The sequence below is a fragment of the Hyperolius riggenbachi genome, chromosome 3 (assembly GCF_040937935.1).
Source record: "Hyperolius riggenbachi isolate aHypRig1 chromosome 3, aHypRig1.pri, whole genome shotgun sequence".
Lineage (NCBI taxonomy): Eukaryota > Metazoa > Chordata > Amphibia > Anura > Hyperoliidae > Hyperolius > Hyperolius riggenbachi.
The window spans coordinates 82,478,028-82,504,296 of NC_090648.1; the positions used below are offsets into that span (position 1 = coordinate 82,478,028).

A 26,269-nucleotide genomic window follows, 5' to 3' on the forward strand; every position below is an offset into this window, starting at 1 on the left:
CTCCACTGACAGGGTAACGATACCAGGTTCACAACAGGAGTACAGAGTACAAGGTAAATTTTCTTGTGGGTCCACCAATCTGGTATATCTGATCATGTGTGCTAAATGCCCCAATGTTATGTACATGGGAGAAACTGGACAAACTCTGCGCAAACGTATGAATGGACACAGGCACACTATTAATGATACCAAATCTGGACTCCCAGAATTTACGATACCTCTGGGTCAATCCTAATACCAGGTCTGTGAGCAATAAAGTAAACAAGGATCCTTATCTTACCCCATTTAGATGGTCTGTTTGTATTAAGGCATCTTAATGATGTATTTATGCTTGAAAAAAATATCTGTTTTCCCTTTTGATGTTGCATGTATATAAGCTGTCTGTACCACCAGCTTGCAAACTAACAGGATGTAAACCTGACGAAGGCTGCAAGGCCGAAAGCTTGTTTATTCTTATTCATTTGTAGTTAGCCAATAAATGGTATCATCCTGATTTAAAACTTCTTGCTTTTACTGATGGCTAACACGGTACAATACCCTACTGCTACTAATAAATACTATAAAATAAATGCAACAGATCTGTGATTACAGAAGAGCAGAGAGGGAGATGAACGCCGCTCTGCTACTCCATGCCTGGTACACACCATGCAATTTGCCATCAGATAGATGGGTTCGAATTGATTATTTCTGACAGGTCTAATCTGATTTCTGATCATTTTTCTAATCGACTTTGTATAAGTGATCGGAAAATCGATTCAACCCATCTATCTGGTGTGTACCAGGCATTAGGGACTCACTGCTCTGACAGGAAAAACAATCACTCATCATTTTTCAGAGGTATACACGAGTCACTAAAACAGGCATTTCCTCCTGCAAACAAGTGATCGTTAAGGCTCATACACACATCAGACTATAGTCTTTGGAAAATGAAAGATCACAGACCAATCTTACCACCCTTCATGTAGTATGAGAGCCATACCTACACAGTCTTTTCTATGGAGCTGAACTCCCCATCAGAAAAAAATCTTTGCAAGATGCTGCACACACAGATGCTGTACACATGCAACAGATCAGTATCTGCAAAAGATCTGTTCCTGTCAATGATCAGTTCCTGCAAATTGCATTCATAGTCTATGAGATCTGCAGGTCATCATACACACCTTGTTTAACTGACATTCATCTGCAGATCAGACAATCATCTGCAGATCTGAAAATCCATCTTGGTGGATCTGATCTGCAGATGAATGTCTGTTAAATAAGGTGTGTATGAGGATCTGCAGATATCATAGACTATGAATGCATTTTGCAGGAACGGATCTTTTGCAGGAACAGATCTTTTGCAGATACTGATCTTTTGAATGTGTGCAGCATCTTTGTGTGCAGCATCTTGCAAAGATTTCTGTCTGATGGGGAGTTCAGATCCATAGAATAGACTGTGTAGGTATGGCTCTCATACTACATGGAAGGGGTAAAAGTGGTCTGTGATCTTTCATTTTCCAAAGACTATGATCTGATGTGTGTATGAGCCTTTAGTCAGGATGTTGGACAGAATGATATTGAGTGAAGGTGCATACACACATCAGACCATAGTCTTTGGAAAATAAAAAGATCACAGACCAATTTTACCCCCTTCCATGTAGTATGAGAGCCATACCTACACAGTCTATTCTATTGAGCTGATCTCCCCATCAGATAGAAATCTTTGCAAGATGCTGTACACATTCAAAAGATCAATATCTGCAAAAGATCTGTTCCTGCAAACGATCCATTCCTGCGAAATGCATTCATAGTCTATGAGATCTGCAGATCATCATACACACCTTGTTTAACAGACATTCATCTGCAGATCAGACAATCATCTGCAGATCTGAAGATCCATCCTGGTGGATCTGATCTGAAGATGAATGTCTGTTAAACAAAGTGTGTATGAGGATCTGCAGATATCATAGACTATGAATGTATTTTGCAGGAATGGATCTTTTTGCAGGAACAGATCTTTTGCAGATACTGATCTGTTGCATGTGTACAGCATCTGTGTGTGCAGCATCTTGCAAAGATTTTATCTGATGGGGAGTTCAGCTCAATAGAATAGACTGTGTAGGTATGGCTCTCATAATAAATGGAAGGGGGTAACATTGGTCTGTGATCTTTCATTTTCCAAAGACTATGGTATGATGTGTGTATGCACCCTGAGAGAGAGAGAGTGTGTGTGTGTGTGTGTGTGTGTGTGTGTGTGTGGGGGGGGGGGGGGGGGGGGCGGTTGGTGGTACCAGGCCTAGGGCACTGGGAAGTCCAAATCCGGCCCTTTAAGCAGGTTGGCCTCTTAGATTGACAGGTGGTATTGGCACTGAAGTGCAGGAAGCGCAGGATGTTCTCAAATCGTGACCTGGACATGGCAGCAGAGAACATGGGCATGTGATGTACTCAGTGCGTAGACCAATAAGACCACAATACATTCTTTTTTTAAGGAGAAGGAGGCCCCAAAAAATGTTAAGTTCGGAAACTTGGAGTGGTTTCCACCGAAAAGGCTGGGCATGGTAGCTTCTTGGATTGGCGGTTGCGTATTGTGTGGCATAATGGTTGGTCTCAGCGACAATTAAGTCGTAGAGACCAGCAGTGATCAGAAAGAAAAAAATTCTGTCACTGCGGTGGGGCGGGTGAGGGTTTGGCCGGGTGATCAGAAGCCCGCAGGGGGCAGATTAGGGCCTGATCTGATGGATAGGAGTGCTAGGGGGTTACAGGAGGTGATTGATGGGTGTCTCAGGGTGTGATTAGAGGGGGGAATAGATGCAAGCAATGCACTGGGGAGGTGATCGGGGGGGGGGTCTGAGGGCGATCCGAGGGTGTGGGCGGGTGATTAGGTGCCCGCAAAGTGGCAGATGAGGGTCTGCTCTGATGGGTATGATGGGTAGCAGTGTCAGGGGGTGATTGATGGGTGATTAGAGGGGAGAACAGATGTAAACAATGCACTGGAGAGGTGTTCAGGCAGGGTCTGAGGGTGATCTGAGGGTGTGGGCGGGTGTTTGGGGGCCCGCAGGGGGCAGTTTAGGGCCTGATCTGATGGTGGGTAGCAGTGACAGGTGGTGACGGGGTGATTGATAGGTGATCAGGGTGTGATTAGAGGGGAGAATAGATGCAAGAAATGCACTGGCGAGGTGATCAGGGCTGGGGTCTGAGGGCGTTCTGAGGGTGTGGGCAGGTGATTGGATGCCCGCAATGGGCAGATAAGGGTCTGATCTGATGGGTAGCAGTGACAAGTGGTGACAGGGGGTGACGGGGTGATCAGTAGGTGATTACAGCGGAGAATATATGCAAGCAATGCACTGGCAAATTGATAAGGAAGGGGGGGGGGGGTCTGAGGGAAATCTGAGGGTGTGGGCGGGTGATTGGGTGCCCGCAAGGGGCAGATTAGGGTCTGATCTGATAGGTAGCAGTGACAGGTGGTGACGGGGTGATTGATGGGTGATTAGAGGGGAGAACAGATGTAAACAATGCACTTTGGAGATGATCTGAGGGCGGTCTGCGGGTGATCTGAGGGTGCATGCGGGTGATCAGGTGCCCGCAAGGGGCAGGTTAGGGTCTGATCTGATGGGGGTTAGTGTCAGGGGGTGATTGACAGGTGATTGATGGGTGATTGACAGGTGATTAGTGGGAAGAATAGATGTATACAGTACACAGGGAAGGGGGGGGGGGGTCTGGGGAGGATCTGAGGTGTAGCGCTGACAGATAGTGACAGGGAGTGATTGATAGGTGATTAGGGGGGTGATTGGGTGCAAACGTGGGTCTGGGGGGTGGGCAGGGGGGGGGTCTGAGGAGTGCTGTGGGCGATCAGAGGGCAGGATCAGTGTGTGTGTGTGTGCGTGTGTACGTGTGCGTGTGCGTGTGCGTGTGCGTGTGCGCGTGTGTGTGTGTGTGTGTGTGTGTGTGTGTGTGTGTGTGTGTGTGTGTGTGTGTGTGTGTGTGTGCAGACAGGGAGGGCTGCAGCCTGCCCTGGTGGTCCCTCGATTACTGGGACCACCAGGGCAGGAGGCAGCCTGTATAATATGCTTTGTATACATTACAAAGCGTATTATACGCTTCCTATGCGGCGATCTTCGGGTTAACAACCCACCGGCGCTTCCGATTGGCCGGCGGGTTGACGTCGCGGGTGGGCGGAGCCTATTGCCGGAGGATGCGCGCGCATAACAGCGCGCGCTCCCCGGCCAGCAGCCACATAACGAGCCGCCGCCGATGGGCGTATTGCGGTCGTTTAGGCCCGGCCTTTGCTGTAGGCGGTCGTTATGTGGTTAAAGGACATTAGTCACGGAAAAAGTGGAAACCTAAACCTTTATTAAATGATAAGTAATAAAATAGTGTATTGGGCAGTGCTATGGCTATTGTAAATATCTCCCTAGTTTGCAAATAAATGCCTTATAAAGACACAGAGATTCAGTTTGGACATGGGTTAAACCAAGTCACAGGGAACATAAACACGGCTTTATGCTGTTATCTTAATAACACTCCTCCACACTTGGTCTAACCCTTGTCTGTGCACCTTCTCATGACTCCTGCAATGGTAGCTGATCACAGGGAGGATCCTCAGTCAGGACCCCTGTGATATACACCAGCTGTTAGGCTGTGTTCCCACTAGAGCCGAGAACGTTCCCCGTTCATTGATAACCGGACAGGGAATGGCTCCTATGCCACACGTGACACTCTGGAATGGATCTGCGGCAGTAAGCAGACCGCGATAATCCCAGGCAGGCGGATGCGCCTACATCTGCCCTGGGCTACGCTAATCGCCACTGCTCGCTCCCTGTACACAGGCAAGTAGCACTAGGATCCCCATTGAGACGCAAAAGACCAGTGGGAATCCTCAGCAACAGGGGGAATTCTCATAGGTTCATGGTGGACCAATGAAAATTCCCCTGTTGCTAGGTACAATTGGCCTAATGGAGCCTATGGAGAACCCATTGCTCCTGCCGGCCTATGGACTGAATGTAGACAGACTGTGCAGTGGTGGGACAGGTGAGCGGCGATCGCTTCAGACAGCAGGTGGACGCGAAGTGGGTGCAAAACGGCCATTTTGTATCTGCTCTAGTGGGAACACAGCCTTATAAGGGAGCGGAGGACAGCCGCACAGCCGCATATCACTATGCGTGTGCCGGCGTGACAGCACAGCGCATGCGCGGTTTAATCGCACATGCGCCGTGCTGTCAGCCGGTCGCCGTCATGACGCGCGGCGGCCGGCGTGTGACGTCATTCGTGACGTATAAGGAAGGAGAAGGCCCGACACTCGCCAGTGTCGCCCGGGGGACCGGCCTGTACGCGCTATGCGGACAGCCGCCGGGAGAAGAGCCAGGAGGCCGGCGTGGGACGTCCCGACCAGGGCTGGGATGGAGAAAGCCCCGGGTAAGTGCAAATTTTATTTTTAGTCTGAGCTCGGAGTCCCTTTAATGGTTGGTAGGGGTTCAAAAACGTATTTCACTCAATGAAATGCAAATCAGTTGCTATCTTTTATTTAAGGTTCTTTTTTCGATTTTCCTTTTGATGTGCTATCTGCCACTGTTAAAATAAACCTACCATTGAAATGATACTGTTCTGAGACTTTTCATTTCTTTGTCATTGGACAAACTTACAAAATCAGTGAGGGGGTCAAATAATTATTTCCTCCACTGTATACAGTCACAATCAGATGTGTATATCTGACCTTAAAAATACGGGAACTGCTTTATTGAAGCAGCACAAGTAACTAATTTTGATTGGTTTATTTCATTTTTGTGGACTAAGCACAGCTATTACTGTATATATACACTGTATATATACATTATTTTTAATGACTATTATCTGAGAAATAGAACATTTTATCATATTTTCTATTTTAATTAGTTACAAATTCATTAGGAGTCGGAGTCGGTGCATTTTTTCCCCGACTCCGACTCCAGGCACCCAAAATTGCCCGACTCCACGACTCCGACTCCACAGCCCTGGTTCTATTGAGTGGCTGTCCTCGGCTCGCCTGCACAGAAGTGTCATAATTCACAGGGTCCTCTTTTCCCTCTGATCAGCTACATAGTAGGATTACTGGCATTCCTTACTGCAGGGAAGGTGAATGAAGCAGATGGAAGGCAGCACCGAATTGCCAACAGTTGGAGCATGCCCTGATCCAAACCCCAGTGCCTCCTGGGGAGCACCTATTCCACTCAAGCAAGAAGGACCGGCTCAAATGTAGTTAAAACTCTTTATTAACCACTTGCCGACCGCACACTCATAACGCGCGTCGGCAAAGTGGCAGCTGCAGGACCAGCGACGCAGTATTGCGTCGCCAGCTGCAGCCTAATTAATCAGGAAGCAGCCGCTCGTACGAGCGGCTGCTTCCTGTCAAATCACGGCGGGGGGCTCCGTGAATAGCCTGCGGGCCGCCGACGGCGGCTCGCAGGCTAGATGTAAACACAAGCGGAAATAATCCGCTTTGTTTACATTTGTACGGCGCTGCTGCGCAGCAGCGCCGTAAGGCAGATCGGCGATCCCCGGCCAATCAGCGGCCGGGGATCGCCGCCATGTGACAGACCACATCCTGTCACTGGCTGCACAGGACGGATAGCGTCCTGTGCAGCCCGGAACACCAGGGGGAGGCAGCAGGTAGGAGAGGGAGGGGGAATTTCGCCGCGGAGGGGGGCTTTGAGGTGCCCCCCCCCGCCACCCACAGCAGGCAGGAGAGATCAGACCCCCCCAGCACATCATCCCCATAGGGGGGAAAAAACGGGGGCAATCTGATCTCCCTGCCTGCACCCTGATCTGTGCTGGGGGCTGCAGAGCCCACCCAGCACAGATCAATCAAACCAGCGCTGGTCCTTAAGGGGGGGTAAAGGGTGGGTCATCAAGTGGTTAAAGTGAAAAATGGCAGCAGGACAGACAGCTGTTTTGGGACGAGCCCTTCTTCAACTGCTCAAGCCATGCATAAATGTGATCCCATACACCCTTATATTTCCCCGGGGTGGACCTGATGGGAGACTCAAACACTAACATTTAAATTCTATGCAAATGTATAGAACACAGAGCGCAGACTCACCACATGGAGCATGCACCAGAAGCGCTGAATGTCACTTTAATAAAGAGCTTTAAAGTGGATCTGAGATGAAAAACTAACTATAACATGCAACTTGTCTATATATGTTACCTAAAGTTTAGATAGTTTACACAGCAAATCTAGCTGCAAACAGCTTTAATAGAATATGATTGATTATTCCTGTGATACAATGACAGCAGCCATGTTGTTTGTAAACATTACACAGAGGCAGGCTTATCTGTATCTTGAGTAAAAAAACCTAATCCCCCCTCCTCCTCCCTCCTCCCCTCTGCCTCTGAAATCTCTGGCTAGTAATACCTCCCCCTCCTCCTGCACAGATTGAGTTCCCATGAGCCCTTGCTACTGTCTGAAAGTGCCTTGGCTCTCTGAAAACCCGTGGGTGTGGCTTGTTTAGTTTATAGGGAGTTAGAGTATTAAAACAAAAACAAAAAAGTATTTGGCTTGAGGAATGCCCTATAAACAATAGGAAAGGAACAGAATTATACAATGAGTAAAAGTTCATCTCAAATCCACTTTAACTACATTTGAGCGTGCCAGTCCTTCTTCCTTGAGTAACTGCAAGGAAGAAGCAGGACATGGACTAGGGATAAACCACACGTAAAAGGATGTTATTATAGGATAACAGCACACTGCAATGTAAGTGGAAATTTAAGTTCCCTACTGATTTAGTGTGATCCAGAACACGTGATCTGCTGGTCTGAATATCAGAATCCTAAAAATACATGTATGTTATTGAGTGAGTAAATTTAAAGAAAATCTGTAAGAAAATAAACCCTCTGCCTTAATCCTCCACTTGAAGAGCTACCAAAAGGTAATCACGGAAAAAAAATCATCCTTTCTATCACAAGAGATTGCAAATGCAGTTAACAAACCAGCCCAACTGTTCCGCACAGTGGAAAAACTCTGCAACCCGGCATGTCAAAAACTTAACATCGAGTCTTCAAAGGACCTCTGTGACCAATTTGCCCATTTCTTCACAGACAAAGTCTCCGCTATAAGGTCCGCCATCCAACTTACAGCATCTGAGCCTAATATAGCGCCGAAGACCATTAGCAGAGACAATGGGTATCATTCATAAAGCATTTCCGCATGCGGAAATGCTTAACACCGGTGACTTTCCCGACCACTCAGCATAAGCCCCATTCATAAAGGCTCTTTCCGCATGAAAAGGTGACAGAGCGATACATTTCCGCCTTGTGCAGAGTTTTTCTAGATTAATCTAGAAAAAGTAACAAACACATCCATTCATAAAGATTAGAGCAAGCGGTATCCGGAAGGAAAATACCGCTTGCTCGACAGTAGCGATAGGCGGGCGGAATACATATAAATGAATGGGAGGGACCTCCCAAGCAGCATCAGACAGAGCAGCGCAGGGAGGGAATCGGGCAGCTTTTAAGTTTCCGCATGTCTTCCGCCACGCTGCCGCCAGCTTCCTCCAGAAAACCTGCGCACTTCTACCGCAACAGGCAACTTCTTTATGAATGACCACCCAGAAGTCTTAATTACCGGTTGCGGAGAAGAACGGTGTTTTCCCGCACTACCGACAGCCTGTTTATGAATGATACCCAATGTAACACCTTGGTCAAACTTCAAAGAAATTGATGAAGAAGTCACATCAAGCATCCTCCTTCACATCCGCCTAACTACCTGTGACCTAGATCCTGGCCCAACACAGTTCATGTTGAACTGCCCCGACCTGTTCGTACCGGTATTCCTAAAAATTGTTAACTGTTCCTTAAAATCAGGGATATTTCCTGCTTTACTGAAGGAAGCAATCATCAGGCCTCTCCTCAAAAAACCCTCCCTGGACCCAGATGCAATGACCAGCTACAGACCTGTCTCTAACCTTCCCTTTCTGGGCAAGCTAATTGAAAAAGCTGTTTACCTCCAGCTAGAAGCCAAAATCCTACAAAACAACAGTTATGACCCATTCCAGTCTGGCTTCAGGAAACACCACAGCACTGAAACGGCCCTCATCCAAATATGCAACCACCTGCTCATGGCAAGAGACAGAGGAGAGTGCTCCATCCTCATACTGCTAGACCTTTCTGCAGCCTTTGATACAGTTGACCATGACATCTTGATAAACAGGCTACAGGAATACTGCGGCATTGATGGCATAGTTCTTCAGTGGTTCCAATCCTTCTTGAGTGGCAGAACCCACAAAGTGTCTATGGGGCCCTTCCTGTCCACCCCTGTATCACTTAGGTATGGGGTGCCCCAGGGCTCAATCCTCTCTCCCCTGCTTTTCACGATTTACATGTTACCGCTGGGAAAACTAATCCAAAAACATGGCCTGACATACCACTGCTATGCAGACGACACTCAACTATATCTTTCCTTCAAGCCTGGTGTGACAGACCCAACTCTAACTATAAACGCCTGCTTACGTGAACTACAGCAATGGATGAATGACAACTGGCTGAAACTAAATGCAGACAAGACTGAAGTCCTTCTGATAGGAGGGCAGAGCATGATAACAAAACAACTTAACTTGCAGTCTTCACCACTGGGAATAGGAGGCACGGATCTGCGCAGCTCTGATCATGTGCGTAGCCTGGGAGTTCTAATTGATTGGGATTTAAACTTCAGAACTCAAATCTCTGCTGTGGTGAAATCATCCTATTTTCACCTGAAGAACATTGCAAAAATCAAGCACCTCATACCCCCAGAAGATCTGCCAACCTTAGTCCACGCCTTCATCACATCCCGACTGGACTACTGCAATGCTCTCTACACTGGCCTTCCAAAAAAGGTCTTGTACCGACTACAGCTGATACAGAATACTGCTGCCAGACTGCTAACCAACCAACCCCGTCACTGCCACATAACGCCAGTCCTGCACTCCCTTCACTGGCTACCTATAGAATGGAGGGTCCTATTCAAGATCGGCCTACTGACATTTAAATCCCTGAATAATTTAGGCCCTGGATACATGAAAGATATGTTGCAGCTGCGTAGCAATCCCCGCATTCTCAGATCAACAGGTTCTAATAATCTAGTCATACCCAGAGTCCACTTGGAAACTTTTGGTCCCAGAGCCTTCTGTCATGCTGCCCCTACGTTTTGGAACTCCTTACCTCAACAGATCAGGACAGCTCCATCCCTGGACGTGTTTAAATCCAGACTGAAAACCCACCTGTTCAGTTTGGCATTTGCAGAAATATAACTTTTGTTGTGTGAATACTTCATCCTACTAATTACTGAATCTGAGAGAGCCTAAGCGCTTTGAGTCCTATGGGAGAAAAGCGCTATAGAAATGTTATTGTATTGTATTATTGTATTATTTAACTCGGGAGCAGGAAGCCTCTAGATCCTAATAAGGCTCCCCAGTCCTCCTCCATCCTGGCAATCCAGCAGTGGAAGGTCCTGTACAACGGAGAGGTAAATATTTACTCACTGCAATCCAGCGCAGGTGCAGTAGCAGCTCTCCGCTTGGGCTGTAGCGGAAATATCCGAGCCTGATCAGGTTCACTCTACTGCAGTAGGAGAACAGAGGAACCAGCAGGATAAAACCTTTAAAATTTGTTTGGAGGAAGTGGTGGACTTACCTCCATAAAGCAGACACGAAAGACTGTCTCAATAGTAGCAATCACATTTATTATATAGTACGACAAAAAATGCAGTGCAATGCGTTTCGCAGGCCAAGCCCGCTTCATCAGGCAATAGACGTGGGGACAAAACTGAATTTCGGCAATAGCAGGTGTAGTGCCTCAGTGAGGAAGGTAAAATATTGCAGGAGGAGGTACTTCCCCTGCACCACAGCTGACATCCTTGTTGGCTGTGGTTTCAGGCCTACAAGTGCTGGATCCCAGGATGGAAGAGAACGGGGGAAGCCTCATTAGGATCCACAGGCTGTCCCCTCCCGAGGTAAATATCCCCCAAAGGTTTTACATTTCTTAGTTCTCCTTTAAGTAAGCATAACACGATTCAGTACAATATATTATTACGCAGTGTTGTTTTTCTGCTTTCTTTGCGACTGATGTCCTTAACAGCTTAACTAACAATGTTACATTTATGTGTGGTTTGACTTTTAATTGTAGGGGAGGCTCTGGTCCAGTCTGGTGTCAGGAAGTTCTATTTATGGCTAAGATGAGGAGGTCCAGCTTTGTAGATGTTGTGGTTGTACTGCACAGACTGATGCTAGGTACACGCCATACAATTTTCTGTAAGATTTAGCTGTCAGATAGATGATAATTTCCAACATGTTGGAAATTATCTATCTAACCATCTATCTGCCGAGCAATAAGGCATTGTTCTACTCAGCAGGAGAGAACCAGAAGATAATGCACCAGAGATAACGACCAGTCTCTACAGAAAATAATCTAATGCTGGGAATACACGGTTAGATCCGGTGGCTCGATTAGCCGCTGGATCGACTCCCGCTCGTCCCCACGGCCGCCCGGATTGATTCCCGCTCGTCCCCGCGGGCACTTCCTTATCTTCCACTCGATTTCCGCTATTGTCCGCCCGCGGTTATTGAGCGGGGAATCGATCCGCGCGGTGATCGGACATGTCGGAAATTATCAATCGAGCCATCAGCGGCTCGATAAGAATTATCGACCTGTGTATGCCCAGCATAATGCAGAAAATCTAACTGAAAAATCTAACAGAAAATTGTATGGTGTGTACTAGGCATGAGGCCAGTAAGGTACGAGGGTGGAAATCGAGGTTTAGTATGTTGGCTGTAAATTCCCCGTTCCTGTGTGAATGTATGTCCTATCTGTGTTACACATCAGTGACTCACCTGCTGCATTGCTCCTGCATGGCTGTAATCTGCAGGCGGCTGGATACAGTAAACAGATCCTCAGCATTGTCCAAAGTGACGGCAGCCTCACCGGTGTATATGAAGTGCAGGATGGTCTCTATGGTGGAAGTGGAGACATCTAGGAGAGAAACTTCCCCTTGCTGAGACTCTACCATACAGGTGGTGAACATGGCTCGGAAATAGGGGCTGACCGAAGCCAGGACAACCCTGCAGAAACACAGAATAGATTTCAGCACATCTCTGGATCATAGCTGTTCCTGTGATTGTCCTACAGCCTTGCTTCAGTGGGTGTGTATTGCCTGTGTTATAGTGACCCTATAGAGTCCATACCCATACCTTGTCCAGTCATGTGATGCAGGTGCGGGGGCAGGAAACAGGTTCTCCAAGAGGGGATGTGGGAACTCTGGGAATTACGCCTACAGTGCCTAGTGGGGTGAATCAGTTAATTTGGGTGCATAACCCATTCATTAAATTAGGCACCCCCATAGACCTTAATGCAAATTGTGGCAATAGGGGCACTGAGTGAGCGAACCGAGTACCGGAGTTCAGCCATTATATAGTCAACTACGGACTACTGTTATTAGCTATGATGAAGGATTATTGGCTACGGTTCTTGGCTAAACAGGTAGGTGCTAGGTGTAGATGGGGGGGGGGGGGGAAGAGGTACATGTTAGGCATAGGTAAAGGTGAGGATAGTGTTAGGCATACGTATAGGAGATATTACTATTAGGCGTAGGGATTGGTGAGGTTAGTGTCAGGCGTAGGTATGGGTGAGGTTAGTGTTAGGCTTAGGTATGTGAAAGGTTAGTGTTATGCGTAGGGAAGGATGAGGGTAGTGTAAGGTGGTGGGATGGGTGAGGTGTTGGCATGGGTGAGAATAATGGTATGGGTAAGGGTAGTGTTAGGCATAGGTATAGGTAAGGGTAGTGTTAGTTGTCGGGATGGGTGAGGGAAGTGTTAGGTATATGGGTAAGGGATATTGTTAGGCGTAGGGATGGGTAAGGGTAGTGTTAGGCGGAGGTATGGGTGAGGGTAGTGTTAGGCATAGGTTTGGGTGAGGTTAGTGTTATGTATAGGTTTGGGTGAGAGTAGTGTTATGCATAGGTTTGGAGGAGAGTAGTGTTATGCATAGGTTTGGAGGAGAGTAGTGTTATGCATAGGTTTGGGTGAGAGTAGGGTTATGCGTAGGTATGGGTGAGAGTAGGGTTATGCGTAGGTTTGGGTGAGAGTAGTGTTATGCGTAGGTATGGGTGAGAGTAGTGTTATGCGTAGGTATGGGTGAGAGTAGTGTTAGGCGTAGGTATGGGTGAGAGTAGTGTTATGCGTAGGTATGGGTGAGAGTAGTGTTAGGCATGAGTATGGGTGAGGGTAGTGTTAAGCGTATATATATTGGTGAGGTTAGTATTAGGTGTTGGCATGGGTGAGTATAACGTTAGGTGTCAGGATTGGTAAGGGTAGTGTTAGGCGTAGGTATGGGTGAGGATAGTGTTAGGCATAGGTATGAATGAGGGTAGTGTTAGGCATAGGTATGGGTGAGGTTAGAGTTAGGCGTAGGTATGGGTGAGGTTAGAGTTAGGCGTAGGTATGGGTGAGGTTAGTGTTAGGCGTAGGTATGGGTGAGGTTAGTGTTAGGCGTAGGTATGGGTGAGGTTAGTGTTAGTCATAGGCATGGATGAGGTTAGCGTTAGGCGTAGGTATGGATGAGGTTAGCGTTAGGCGTAGGTATGGGTGAGGTTAGTGTTAGGCGTAGGTATGGGTGAGGTTAGTGTTAGGCGTAGGTATGGGTGAGGTTAGTGTTAGGCGTAGGTATGGGTGAGGTTAGTGTTAGGCGTAGGTATGGATGAGGTTAGCGTTAGGCGTAGGTATGGATGAGGTTAGTGTTAGGCGTAGGTATGGATGAGGTTAGTGTTAGTCATAGGCATGGATGAGGTTAGTGTTAGTCATAGGCATGGATGAGGTTAGTGTTAGTCATAGGCATGGATGAGGTTAGTGTTAGTCATAGGCATGGATGAGGTTAGCGTTAGGCGTAGGTATGGATGAGGTTAGCGTTAGGCATAGGTATGAGTGATGTTTGTTGTAGGTATAGATATGGGTGAGGTTAGTGTTAGGCATAGGTGGGGGATGGGTTAGTGTGAGGTATAGGTCGTAGAAGCCAATAGTTTGAATAGTAAAGTAATATCACCAATATTTTACTATCGGCAACAGCAGGAGCCTCAGTATAACAGCCGCTATTATTAAGATGTATGTACGGACAGCAGATCAGTTAAAAAAATGACTTATTTACTTTTGCTGTGCAAAGTAAATAGTTTAACTTGTGTGATAAGTTCACAAATCCTTCAAGACAGATTTTCAGATATGGCAATATTCTACATTTGATGTATCGTCACAATGATACTAACCTGTGGCACAGAAACCTTCTGCCTTCAGTCACGATGGTCACATCACAAAGTGTTTCAGTAAAATAGAGATCACGCAGACCTAACCAACCAGAGGAGACAACATCTCAATTCATTTAAACAAAAAGGTATGAAAACCGATAACAAAACTGACATCATGTTCTAGTGTGAGGAAGTTCCTGTATTGCCGCCACATTACAGAGGGAAAGTCAATCTGAGTGCAATCTTCAGCCATTGTGTTGATGTGCAGATACACTGCTGTAAGTTACACATAATACTGGTTATGGTGAGGAGGTGTGAAGTGCTGCATCTGGGGCCGGCAAAGTGCAACGTCTCACCTGTGACTTTCCTCACTAGCGGAGATTTCAGCCACAACAGGTGTGCAAAACGATCCCTCACCTTACCTAAGGTATAGAATATTCAGAATACTGAACAGCACATTTCCCAGATAGAAGAAGTAAAGGTATTAAAGGGAACCAGAGGCCCCAGAAAAAAGCTTTTATACATACCTGGGGCTTCCTCCAGCCCCATACGCACGGATCGCTCCCACGCCGCCGTCCTCTGCTGCCTGGATCCACCGGTACCGGGTCCTGTCATGGCCGCCAGTCGGCCGGCTGACGCGGCCAATAGTCCGCATCACACCGAGCTCCCTCCTTGTATGTACGCGTGAGCCTCCCTACTGCGCAGCCTCATGCGTACGGGTAAGGAGGGAGCCGCTGTGATGCGGACAATTGGACACGTCCGCCGGAAGTGACGGGACCCGGTACCGCCGATCCAGGAAGCGGAGGATGGCGGCGTGGGAGCGATCCAGGCTTATGGGGCTGGAAGAAGCCCCAGGTATGTATAAAAGCTTCTTTTTTTTTTTTAGCACGTTCCTCTCTGGTTCCCTTTATGGCTTTACACACGCTTGATTAAAGTCACTCGATGGGGATTGGGACCAGCAGATGACATTTCTGGGCCGAGGCTGTACAGCACGGTGGCGTAGTGGTTAGCGCTTTCTCCTTGCAATGCTGGATCCCTGGTTCAAATCCCAGGTGAAAATCTTCATGGAGTTTGTATGTTCTCCCTGTATCTGTGTGGGTTTCCTCCAGGTACTCCGGTTTCCTCTAACATTCCAAAAACATACAGATAAGTTAATTGGCTTCCCCCTAAAATTGGCCCTAGACTACGATACAAACACTACATGATACATATACAGACATACGACTATGGTAGGGATTAAACTGTGAGCCCCTCTGAGGGACAACAAAATGACAAGACAATATACTTTGTACAGCACTGCGGAAGATGTCGGCTCTAAATAAATACTAAAAATAATACTAGATTACGTGCTCGGTGAGTACCCGGAATGGCAGAGGGCTGACGGAGCGGCACCGATATGATGTCACACAGTGGGCGGGACGAGCGGCTAAGTTGATCCGCCTGGCAGATTGCTGGCTGAGCAATGGTCTCTGGCTGCTGTACACACGCCGGATAATCGGCAGAGGGGGGTGTTATCGGCTGCCTCAGCTGAAGCTGACTGTAATCTAGCGCATGTGCGGGGCTTACATTTTGGTTAACCCTCCTGGCGGTTTGCTAAAAAATCGCCAGGGGGCAGCAAATCTTTTTTTTTTTAAATTTTTTTTTTTTTCATGTAGCGAGACAAAGTCAGCGGCATCCCCCCGGCATCCCCCCAGCCCCTCCGATCGGCGATCAGGAGATCCCGCTCAAAGAACGGGATCTCCTGGAGGGCTTCCCCCGTCGCCATGGCGACGGGGCGGGATGACGTCATCGACGTCAAAGGGGATTCCTATCCACCCCATAGAGCTGCCTGGCACTGATTGGCCAGGCAGCGCACGGGGTCTGGGGGGGGGGGGGGGGGGGGGGGCGGCTGCGGCGCGACGGATAGCGGCGGATCGGCGGGTAGCGGCGGGCGATCGGGCACTGCACGCAGCTAGCAAAGTTGCAGAAAAAAAAATTATGCAAATCGGCCCAGCGGGGCCTGAGCGGTGCCTTCCGGCGGCATAGCCGCCAGGAAGGTTAAAGTGACACTGAAGCAAAAAAAACATCATGATATAATTAATTGGTTGTGTAATACAGATAATTACTAGAGCATACATGTTAGGCATAGGTAAAGGTGAGGATAGTGTTAGGAATACGTATAGGAGATATTAGAATTAGACAACACAAATAACATTTATATAGCGCTTTTCTCCTAGAGGACTCAAAGCGCCAGAGCTGCAGTTACCAGGACACACTCTATAGGCAGTAGCAGTGTTAGGGAGACTTGCCTAATGTCTCCTACTGAATAGGTGCTGGCTTACTGAACAACCAGAGCCGAGATTTGAACCCTGGTCTCCTGTGCCAGAGCCCTTAACCATTACACTGGATGGCATAGGGATTGGTGAGGTTAGTGTCAGGTGTAGGGATTGGTGAGGTGATGTGCAGATACACTGCTGTAAGTTACACATAATACTGGTTATGGTGAGGAGGTATGATATAATGAATTGGCTGTGTAATACAGATAATTACTAGATAATTAATAGACCATTAGTAGCAAAGTAAATAGTGTCATATTTTTATTTCCAGGTATATAGCTTTTTTTTATAACATTCCATCATTATCTAATAATTACAGTTTCCACAATACACTCAGCATTTTAAATTATTTTACAGAGCAGGTTAGTGACCCTTTGAACTTTTCTCTGTAGAAAAAAAACATAAACAAAGAAGAAACAATAAGAGACAGTTGAGATAAGTGCTTCAAAAGTCAGTGCTGTCCACGACTTTATAAAGTCGCAGAGCTCAAAGAAGCTCTTTTGCATAGATAACAACTGAAGTTTCTTAAAGGTGGCCATACACTGGTCGATTTGCCATCAGATTCGACCAACAGATAGATCCCTCTCTGATCAGAGAGGGATCGTATGGCTGCCTTTACTGCAAACAGATTGTGAATCAATTTCAGCATGAAACCGATCACAATCTGTGAAGCTGCCGCCCCCAGGGCCCCCGCCAGCTATACATTACCTGCTCCGGCCGGCTCGAGTCCCCCTCTCTCCCCGCTGTCTTTTTCTCCGCTGGGTTCCGCGTTCTGGCTGGGTTCACTTGTTTCTGTCCGGGAAGTTTAAACAGTAGAGGGCGCTCTACTGATTAAACTTCCTGCCGGGACAGGAAGTGAAGCCAGCCGGTCCGCAATCCGAAACCCAGTGGAGAAGAAGACAGCGGGGACAGTGGGGGACTCGAGCCGGCCGGAGCAGGTAATTTATAGCTGGTGGGGGGCATTCGAACGCCGCTATCGACGCACTCCCGACCCGCCGGCGATCAAGCAAAATCTTCAGCACGGGTGGCTCGATGGGAATCGACGGGAACGATTGATTTCGGACGTAAATCAGTCGTTTGCACAACGATTTCACAGCAGATTTGATCACAATTATCGAATCTGCTGTATATCGGTGTGAAAATTGTTAGGTGTATGGGCCGCTTAACTCTTCCTGTACTGGAAACAATATGAGACTCATATCTGTGCTAATAATGTTTTATTTCTTAGCAGTACTACACATACAATTCATTATAGTATACGTTTATTTTCACCTCAGATTCCCAGCAAATAATGGTGAGTAAATGCTTGCTGCACACCTGATTACAGAAAGTCAATTTCTTACTTTTAAAATGTGTGGAAATCAATGTGAATGCTAGCTCACACATGAAGCGCTTGTCCTGATTTATACCCATGTCCTGATTTCACCTGAAGTGAGGAGGATATAGTGGCTGCCTTATTTATTTCTTTTTAAGCAATACCAGTTGCCTGGCTATCCTGCTGATCCTCTTCCTCCAATACGTTTAGCCATAGACCCTGACCAAGCATATGCAAATCAGGTGTTTCTGACATTATTATTTTTAGAACTGACAAGATTAGCTGCATGGTTATTTCTGGTGTTATTCAGACACTACTGCAGCCAAACAGATCAACAAGGCTGCCAGGCAACAGGTAATGTTTTACCTGTCGCTCCAGCTTCCCTTTAAGAAAGGGGTGTCCAAACATTTTAGGATAAGGGCCACAGCACTGTTCTTGAGAGTGCCAGTGGGATGAAGTAGCGAAATTAAAAACAATTTTTTTTTGGAGGGGGGGGGGGGGGAGGGTACTTTGGTCATGCCTTATTTAAAATATATCTGTGGGCAGCACGGTGGCGTAGGGGTTAGCGCTCTTGCCTTGCAGCGCTGGGTCCCCGGTTTGAATCCCAGCTAGGTCAACATCTGCAAGGGGTTTGTATGTTCTCCCCGTGTCTGTGTGGGTTTCCTCCGGGTACACTGGTTTCCTCCCACATCCCAAAAACATACAGATAATTTAATTGGCTCCCCCCTAAAATTGGCCCTAGACTACGATACATTCAATACATACATAGTCCCGTGTCTATGGGACTGTGGTAGGGACTAGATTGTAAACCCCTCAGAGGGACAGTTAAGTGACAAGACAAGATACACTGTACAGCGCTGCAGAAGATGTCGGCGCTATATAAATAATAATAATAGTGGTGCGACTCCTCCCCCACAATACCTTGCATCACAACACATTGTTGAGTCCCTTCATCCTCACTGGAGAATTCTGCATCGTCATCCGTGCACCATGGAGGGGGTCTACAGGATTCCTCCATTGTGGGTCTGTGCACAATATACAGAAACATGAGAACATTAACCACTTAGCAACTTCAGCCACCCTTTTCTACATCCCTGTTTATAAACACATGTAAACACTTGGTTCTGTTTTCTATTTTTAGAGAACGGAGTTAGTATAGCACCATCTTGTGGCCAAAAGGTAAAACTACTTCCAAATACACCATTATACCATTATACACTTACCATGGAAAAATTAAAAAATAAAAATTTATGAAAATGTGTTTAATTTTTTTTTTATTTCCTTAACCCCTAACCCAAAATAAAATATCATTGCTATACATTGCACTAGGGACACAATTAAAACACTGTAATAACCGGGACAAAAGGGCAAATAAAATGTGCCTGTTTTATCTACAATAGCACATTTTCTTTTTAAATTACAATGGCTGAAAGCAGGGCCCTTTTCCCCTTGCAATCACAAACGCCAGCGATTGCAATTTTTCATTAATTTTGTTATGCGATTGCGATTTTTCATTTGCATTGCATTATCCCTCTAAGGGCCTTTTTCCACTAGCCTGCGATTTGCTTCTAATCGCAAATCGCAAGGTACATTAAACTAATGGAAACTGCAGCAGCAATTTCCATTAGTGCGATCCGATTGCGATGCGATTTTGGTCAAAGCGCAATCGCTGTCCTGCTGCGTTTTGTATGCGATTGAGCTGGACTATAATGAGTATAGTAGCTCAATCGCATGGTGGAAATTGAAACGCGATTGCGATCGCGGTGGAAAAGAGCCCTTAAAATCGCTCCAGAAAGCGATTGCGATTTGCAAATCAAATCACTATAGTGGAAAATACTTCTCATGATTTCTATGATAAAGTAGCAACCTTAGCGATTTGAAAATCACTATCAATTTGCGATTTTGCGATTCAGCGGTGTAGTGGAAAAAGGCCCAAATGGTGATTTTTATTTTTTTTCCATTTTTTTCTTCTTCTTACCTGTCAAATGCATATAAAATATTATAATTGTTAGCATAAAGTACTGCCCAATGAAAGCCTAGTTTGTCCCACAAAAAAATACAGTAATATATAGATCATTTCAGTGTGATAATTAGAGATAAAGTTATTACCTAATGAGTGAGAAGAGCTATTGAAGGGGAAAAACAGTGGTAGAGAAGTGGTTTTAACAGTGTAAAGGAACAAATGCCAAATCTGAACTTGCCCCTCTATTTGCCTCCAGGAGCCGCCTGACCCCAAGTGTGGCCACAGACAGTAAGATAAAGCAATCCATGTTCAGCACAATCTGCTGCTGCACTAAAGACTCATCGATAATTTGCCATCGGTTTTCATCCACCAAATATCCATCAGGATATTTCTCTAAACGGACACTTAATAAATAGTTTTGAACTGCACTGTAAAATATGAATGTAGGGATAGGAGAGTCAGCTGATTCAGTTCCCAGCAGGTATCTGTCCTCGCACAGCAAACCATGTGAGATCAGTGTGCTGTCCTCTGATCCTCCGCCGATGTCCGGGGCCCTCCTGCTGATCGGAGCCATGCTCCTCTCCTGCACAAGCACTGCCACACCTGCGCAGTAGTATGGAGCCGCACATGCGCAAGCAGCTCTGGCTTGCTGTGTAGGCATGGCCATACTTGTGCAGGTGCAGTGTGACCGCGCTTGCACTCGGAGAGGAGCCCTGATCAGATTTTTGAAAAACCCTTGTTGGATATCTGTGGAGGGTCTGAGCTCTGGCGACGCAGGACCAGAGGAAAGCGTGGGAAGCCTCTATAGCATCCAGAGGCCTCCCTCTTAGGTTAGTATGTGATTTTGCTCCCAAGCAAGCACCCCCCCCCCCCCCCCTATCATGGGAGAACATGCCCAACCAGCAAAACATTCCCTGGGCTTAGGGCCGTTTCCACTAGTGCCAAATTCCATAGGAATGTCTGTTCAATTGCTTTGCCATCCAGATTGAACTGCTGTGCGAATCTGAACACAATGCTGTAGATTTCAGCAGCACGCACCCGAATCCCTACATCCTGCATAGTACAGCTTAGCGATTTGGGCTTCCAAGCACAATGGGAGCAACTGCAGTATTGGACAAAACTGGCCTTAATCCAAACACATACAAATGGCTACAGAGTGAAGGTTCCAATTAGATTTCCCATTCTCATGAGCTCTCTTGCTACAAGATAACAGGAAATCACCTTGCTTTGAAGATCCTTGCAAATAGCTGCCAAATGTATATTGCTCTTTCCTCTGATCAGACAGAGTTTATTGTTCCCTGCAGAAAGCCTGGCACCAGCTCAGCAGGGAGTCTGAATGATATGCATGTAGTGAAGGGGGTTACGCGTCAATAGTCTGCAGGCTGATGTCTCCCCTCCTTTCCCATGAATATTATTATTTAATATTTATATAGCGCCGATACGCTGTACAGAGTATATTGTCTTGTCACTAACTGTCCCTCAGAGGAGCTCACAGTCTAATCCCTACCAGAGTCATATGTTTCTGTATGTATCGTAGTCTAGGGCCAATTTACGTATCTGTATATTTTTGGGATGTGGGAGGAAAATGGAGTGCCCGGAGGAAACCCGTGCAGACAGACACGGGGAGAACATACAAACTCCCTGCAGATGTTGATCTGGATGGGATTCGAACCGGGTACCCAGCACTGCAAGGCAAGCCACCGTGCTGCCCAGATACAGAATCCGTGCCCACCGTGCTGCCCACGGAACAATACAGAAACCTTCTGCAATTGGATGGGAGTCTACATCTAGCGATGATGGGCAGATTCGACCAAGAGACCAATCTCTCTCTAATCAAATCTAATTAGAGAGAGATCTGTCAGCTGCCCATACACCGCAGACCGATTTTTGATTAATTTCATGCTGAAATCGATCTGGAATCGGCCTTTGGATGCCACGTCCGCCGCCTCGCCAGCCCAAAGCTGTCCCCCTAATGTGCAATGTGCCCCCCAATGCACTATACGTTCCCTGTCCGTGTCTGCCACTGGCTTCGTCCTTCATCCATACACGCGACCCACGTGGTTGCCGAAGTAACGCGGGAGCGTGTGATGTTACACACATCCACGTTACTCTGGCAACCATATGGAGTGTGTGTATGGTTTGTGCCTGGAGCCAGCAGCGGTTAAGCGGCAGACACAGAAAGGTAATGTACAGTGCACTTGGGGACACATTGCACATTGGGGAGAAAGTGTCGCTCGCCCCGATATTGCTCGCTGTTACCACTGCGTACCTAGTCGAGCAAGTAGGCCCTACACCTTGCAGCATGTCCGACCGATTCATGTGGCCAATTTTAGCCTGAAATTGGTCGCATCGCCAATTGGGCATGCACTTGGTAGCACCGATTTTCAACCAATTCAAATATAATAATCGAATCGCTTGGTCGATCGCCCGTTAAGTGGCCTGATACCTGGCATACACACCATACAATGTCCGGTCAGATCAAAGGGTCGAATCGATATTTTCTGACAAGTCTGATCCGATTTCCGATCGTTTTCCCGATCACTTCTAAACAAAATCGATCCGAAATCAGATTGGACCTGAACGAAACAATCAATTCAACACATCGATCTGACAGGAAGTTGCATGGTGTATACTAGGCATAAAACTCTCGCTATAAATTTAGGAGGTCATGAAGTTCTAAGGTGGCCCTACATCTACCGATTTCGCACCTCCATTGACCAGTGGACAAAATTTGATGCAGCAAAATGACTGCCTGGTCGACATGCTGGAAAATCTCGGTCAAAAGCGCTCAATCAAGTGTGTAGCGGTAACGGCACTCGATATCATGGCGACAGGTGTACATGACGGATTGCTGGCCACTGTCCCCCAAGCCCAGTGTAACATGTGCTGTTACACACGCGCCTGTCCTGGGTTAAGGTTATTTGTCCTGCTATGTCTTTTGAACTCCTCAAGCAGCCTTTGTTTTCCATACTGGACATGTGCGAGGCTGGACTCATGTGTGCGTAGTACAGATACACTCATCTTCAGAACTACTCACATTCCTGAGGAGAACTCAGGAACTATTCTACATAGAGTAGGCTGAAAAATTTCAACCAGGGATGGTGCAGAAACGACAGAACGGACCAAGGATCGGGAAGGCTCCATTGTATCTAGAGCCTTTCCTCTACTTAGGTATGTATGTAAACATAAACATAGATTCCACAGGGTTCTGTAGAGGGGTTAAAAAAAAACAAAAAACCTTACTTATGGCTTCTATCAGACCCTGCAGCTGACATGTGCCGCACCGTCCTCCTACGATCCTCGGTTCCCCGCCGCCGGTCCAATATTTGTCTAAATAGACGAATAGTACTCGCTCCCGCGCGTGTCATCAGGCGCTTACTGCGCAAAACAAAGTTTTCTTACTGTACTGTGCACTAAGCTCCCAGTGACACACGTGGGAGCGAGCAGGCGCGCAGCCACGGCCGTGGCCGAATTAGACCGTGACTGGCAGATCGTAGGAGGACAGCATGGGACATGACAACTGCAGGGGGCCGATAGAAGCCCCAGGTAAGTGTCGATTTTTGTTTTTTTTAACACCCCCAAAGAACCCCTTTAAAGGGACTAAAAAAAAAATCCCTCTGGGGGGTACTCACCTTGGGAGGGGGAAACCTCTGGATCCTATTGAGGCTTCCCCCATCCTCCTCCATCCCACGTGGGTCTCGCTCTGGCCCACGGAATGCACAGCCGACAATTTGTCAGGCTGTGCAATATTTTCCTTTCCCTGTTCCAGCGGGGGCGCTGTTGCAGCTATCTGCTCAGAAATAGCCGATCTTAGTTGGGTCCACTCTACTGCGCAGGAGACTTGCGCCTGTGCAGTAGAGTGGATCCAACTGTGAAGACAATATACTGTATACCATGTACAGCGCTGCGGAAGATGGCGCTATATAAATACTACGCAGGGAAGGTAAATAGTTACATCCCCACTGTTTGGGGAGCTATATCACTGCTGCCGTGGGATGGAGGAGGATGGGGAAGCCTCAATAGGATCCAGAGGCTTTTTCCTCCCGAAGTGAGTACCCCCAGGGGCATTTTTTATCGATACAGATCCTCTTTAAGCAAACAAAATCCCTTAAAATTTTGCCTGCTCCCTTATCCTGATTAATAAATGCACTAATACAGATTATATGGCAAAGTAAAGTGTGTGTGTACAGCTGATACAACCTCTTTTGAAATTAAGTTGGCAGCCAATAAATGGTATTGTGCTGATTGAAAATTTTCTTCCGATCCTAAAAAAATGCTAGCAACGTGTCTGGGGAACGCTTTCCATTCGCCCATCTGCATGTTCAATGTAAGAGAAAGAACTCACTCACCTACTATGTGGCTCCTTACACACTGCTAGGAGTTCCAGTTCACCAGGAGCTTGCTGGGCAATCTGTAACTCTTTTATCTAGAAAGGGAGTCCTGGCTCACTTCAGCCTATATTTACTGAACAGCAACATCCTCATTCCCCATCCCACCATAATAAACCCCGCTGACCTATCACTTCTGACCTGAGATCAACTCTGGCCCTCCCCAGGTCACGCCCCCCTTGCCTGGCCAAGCCCAGCTCTGGAGGTTGCTAAACAGTAAAGATGTTTTCCTTTCATGTCTCACATAAAAAGATCGTGTCACATGCTGCATGTGTCACACCTGCTACACCTAATTGTCTATGAATTTGTAAATAGTTTGATATATATAACTCTGCTTTAAAGAAAACTTTAATAAAAAAAAACTTTAATAAAAAAAACTTTATTAAAAAAAAAGGGGGGCAGTTATTTACCTGGGGTTTCTTCCAGCCCCCTGTGCCCCCTGACGTCCTGTGCCCACACTGAGACAAAACGATCATCCGATCCCCCACCGCGGCTCACTTTCGTTTTGGCAGTCGGCAGCCACTGTGTCTGCATGGCCCTGGCCATGCGCTTCCTCGCTTCAATCGGCAGGAGCTCCTGCGCAGGTGCAGCATGAGAGCAAGGCCAGGTCCGTGCTGGCGCAGTGTACTTTGTAATTCGGCAGTAACGAAGCCGCGGCAGGGGACCAGAGGATCCCACGTCGCCCTCCCGCAGCTGGGAGTGTACTGCGCAGAACTCTCCCAGCGGTTGGGCGTGCAGCGCGCCGCGCCGAAAAATGTGCCGAACAACTGGGGGCTGCGCCGCGCCGAAAAATGGGCGTGGCCATGACATTATATGGGCGGAGCTAACATAATGATGCAACAGCGAGGCATAAGAAAGCAGTGTTTACGCCATGATGTGGTCAAACGAGGTTTCGCATAATGAGTGTGCAGAAACTGTGTGATGCTATTTAATAGTATACCGTAACCCCAAAGCAGCAAACATAGCCAACTATGACCATTAAATAATAAATGCAGCAACAGTTACCCCAGACACCAGAAAATAAACGCAATGTGGGCAAAATTTCAGCACAAAATAAACGCAATTTGGGCAACAAGTCAGCACAAAATAAACCGCATTGTGGGCAACATGTCAGTACAAAATAAATGCATTGTGGGCAACATGTCAGCACAAATTGAACGCAATTTGGGCAACATGTCAGTACAAAATAAACACAATTTGGGCAACATGTCAGTACAAAATAAACGCATTGTGGGCAACATGTCAGTACAAAATAAACGCATTGTGGGCAACATGTCAGTACAAAATCAGAGGAAGGTGTGGGAAGCCTCTAAAGCATCCAGAGGCCTCCCTTCTGTGATTTTGTACCTGAACAAGCACATGATACATTGTAACTATAAAGTCTCAAACCCACTGTGCCTGCGCGGCACACTACCGGTGACGTCAGTGGAAGCGAGGATGCATGCTGTGCAGGCGCAGTGGGTTTGCAACTTTAAAGTTGCAAATTCCGGAAGTAAACTGGTGGCGGGGTCCAGAGAATCGATGACTGGCTGTGAGGGCACAGGATATCTGTCTGCAGGTGACCATTAGAAGCTCCAGGTAAGTTCAACTCTTTTTTCCCCCACCACCCTCCTTACAGCATTCCTTCTAAGTTCCCAAAGAGAAAAGGTCACTCTGACAAAGGGACAGTTAGGAGCTATGGCTAATATATAGGGAAAAAGCAGTGCTGATACTGAGCATGAATAGGAAGCAGTAAAATGCTCGTTATACCTCCATACAGGGGATACAAGGAAAGGCTGAGCAGGAAGCAGCACACTGTGTGGATGGGATCACTATATATTGAATGGCACAGATGAAGGAGAACACACATACAAGTGGCTGAATCCCTGTGACTGGAGAGAGCTGCCACATAGATCACACTCCCTTACCTACAGCAGTAATGACAGAGCAGCAGCAGGTGGCTGTGCAGAGGAACAAGCAGCACAATCACCAGAAGCTCAGAGCTGCAGATCACAGGCAGGAAGTCCCAGCACTTCTCTGCAGCCATCCAAGCCTCCTTGTGAAGCGGCTCACTGATTGGCTGTGACGTCATCA

At 47.1% G+C, this 26,269-nt stretch overlaps 1 protein-coding gene across 2 annotated transcripts in view; it reads right to left on the minus strand.

Annotated features, from left to right (window-relative positions):
• The window catches only part of LOC137562767 (kelch-like protein 18), a 53,189-nt gene extending 26,970 nt beyond the window's left edge, over positions 1–26,219 (minus strand). For both annotated transcript variants that reach the window (XR_011030184.1, XM_068274435.1), the window contains exons 1-4: positions 26,104–26,219; positions 18,767–18,870; positions 14,237–14,315; positions 11,817–12,044 (exon numbers count right to left, since the gene is read on the minus strand). Coding sequence is in view for 1 of the 2 variants with exons in the window: in XM_068274435.1 (XP_068130536.1) it covers positions 11,817–12,044; positions 14,237–14,315; positions 18,767–18,863 (404 nt within the window). In the remaining variant the exon portion in view is untranslated. The remainder of the gene's footprint in view (positions 1–11,816; positions 12,045–14,236; positions 14,316–18,766; positions 18,871–26,103) is intronic.
• Between the last annotated feature and the right edge of the window lie 50 nt (positions 26,220–26,269).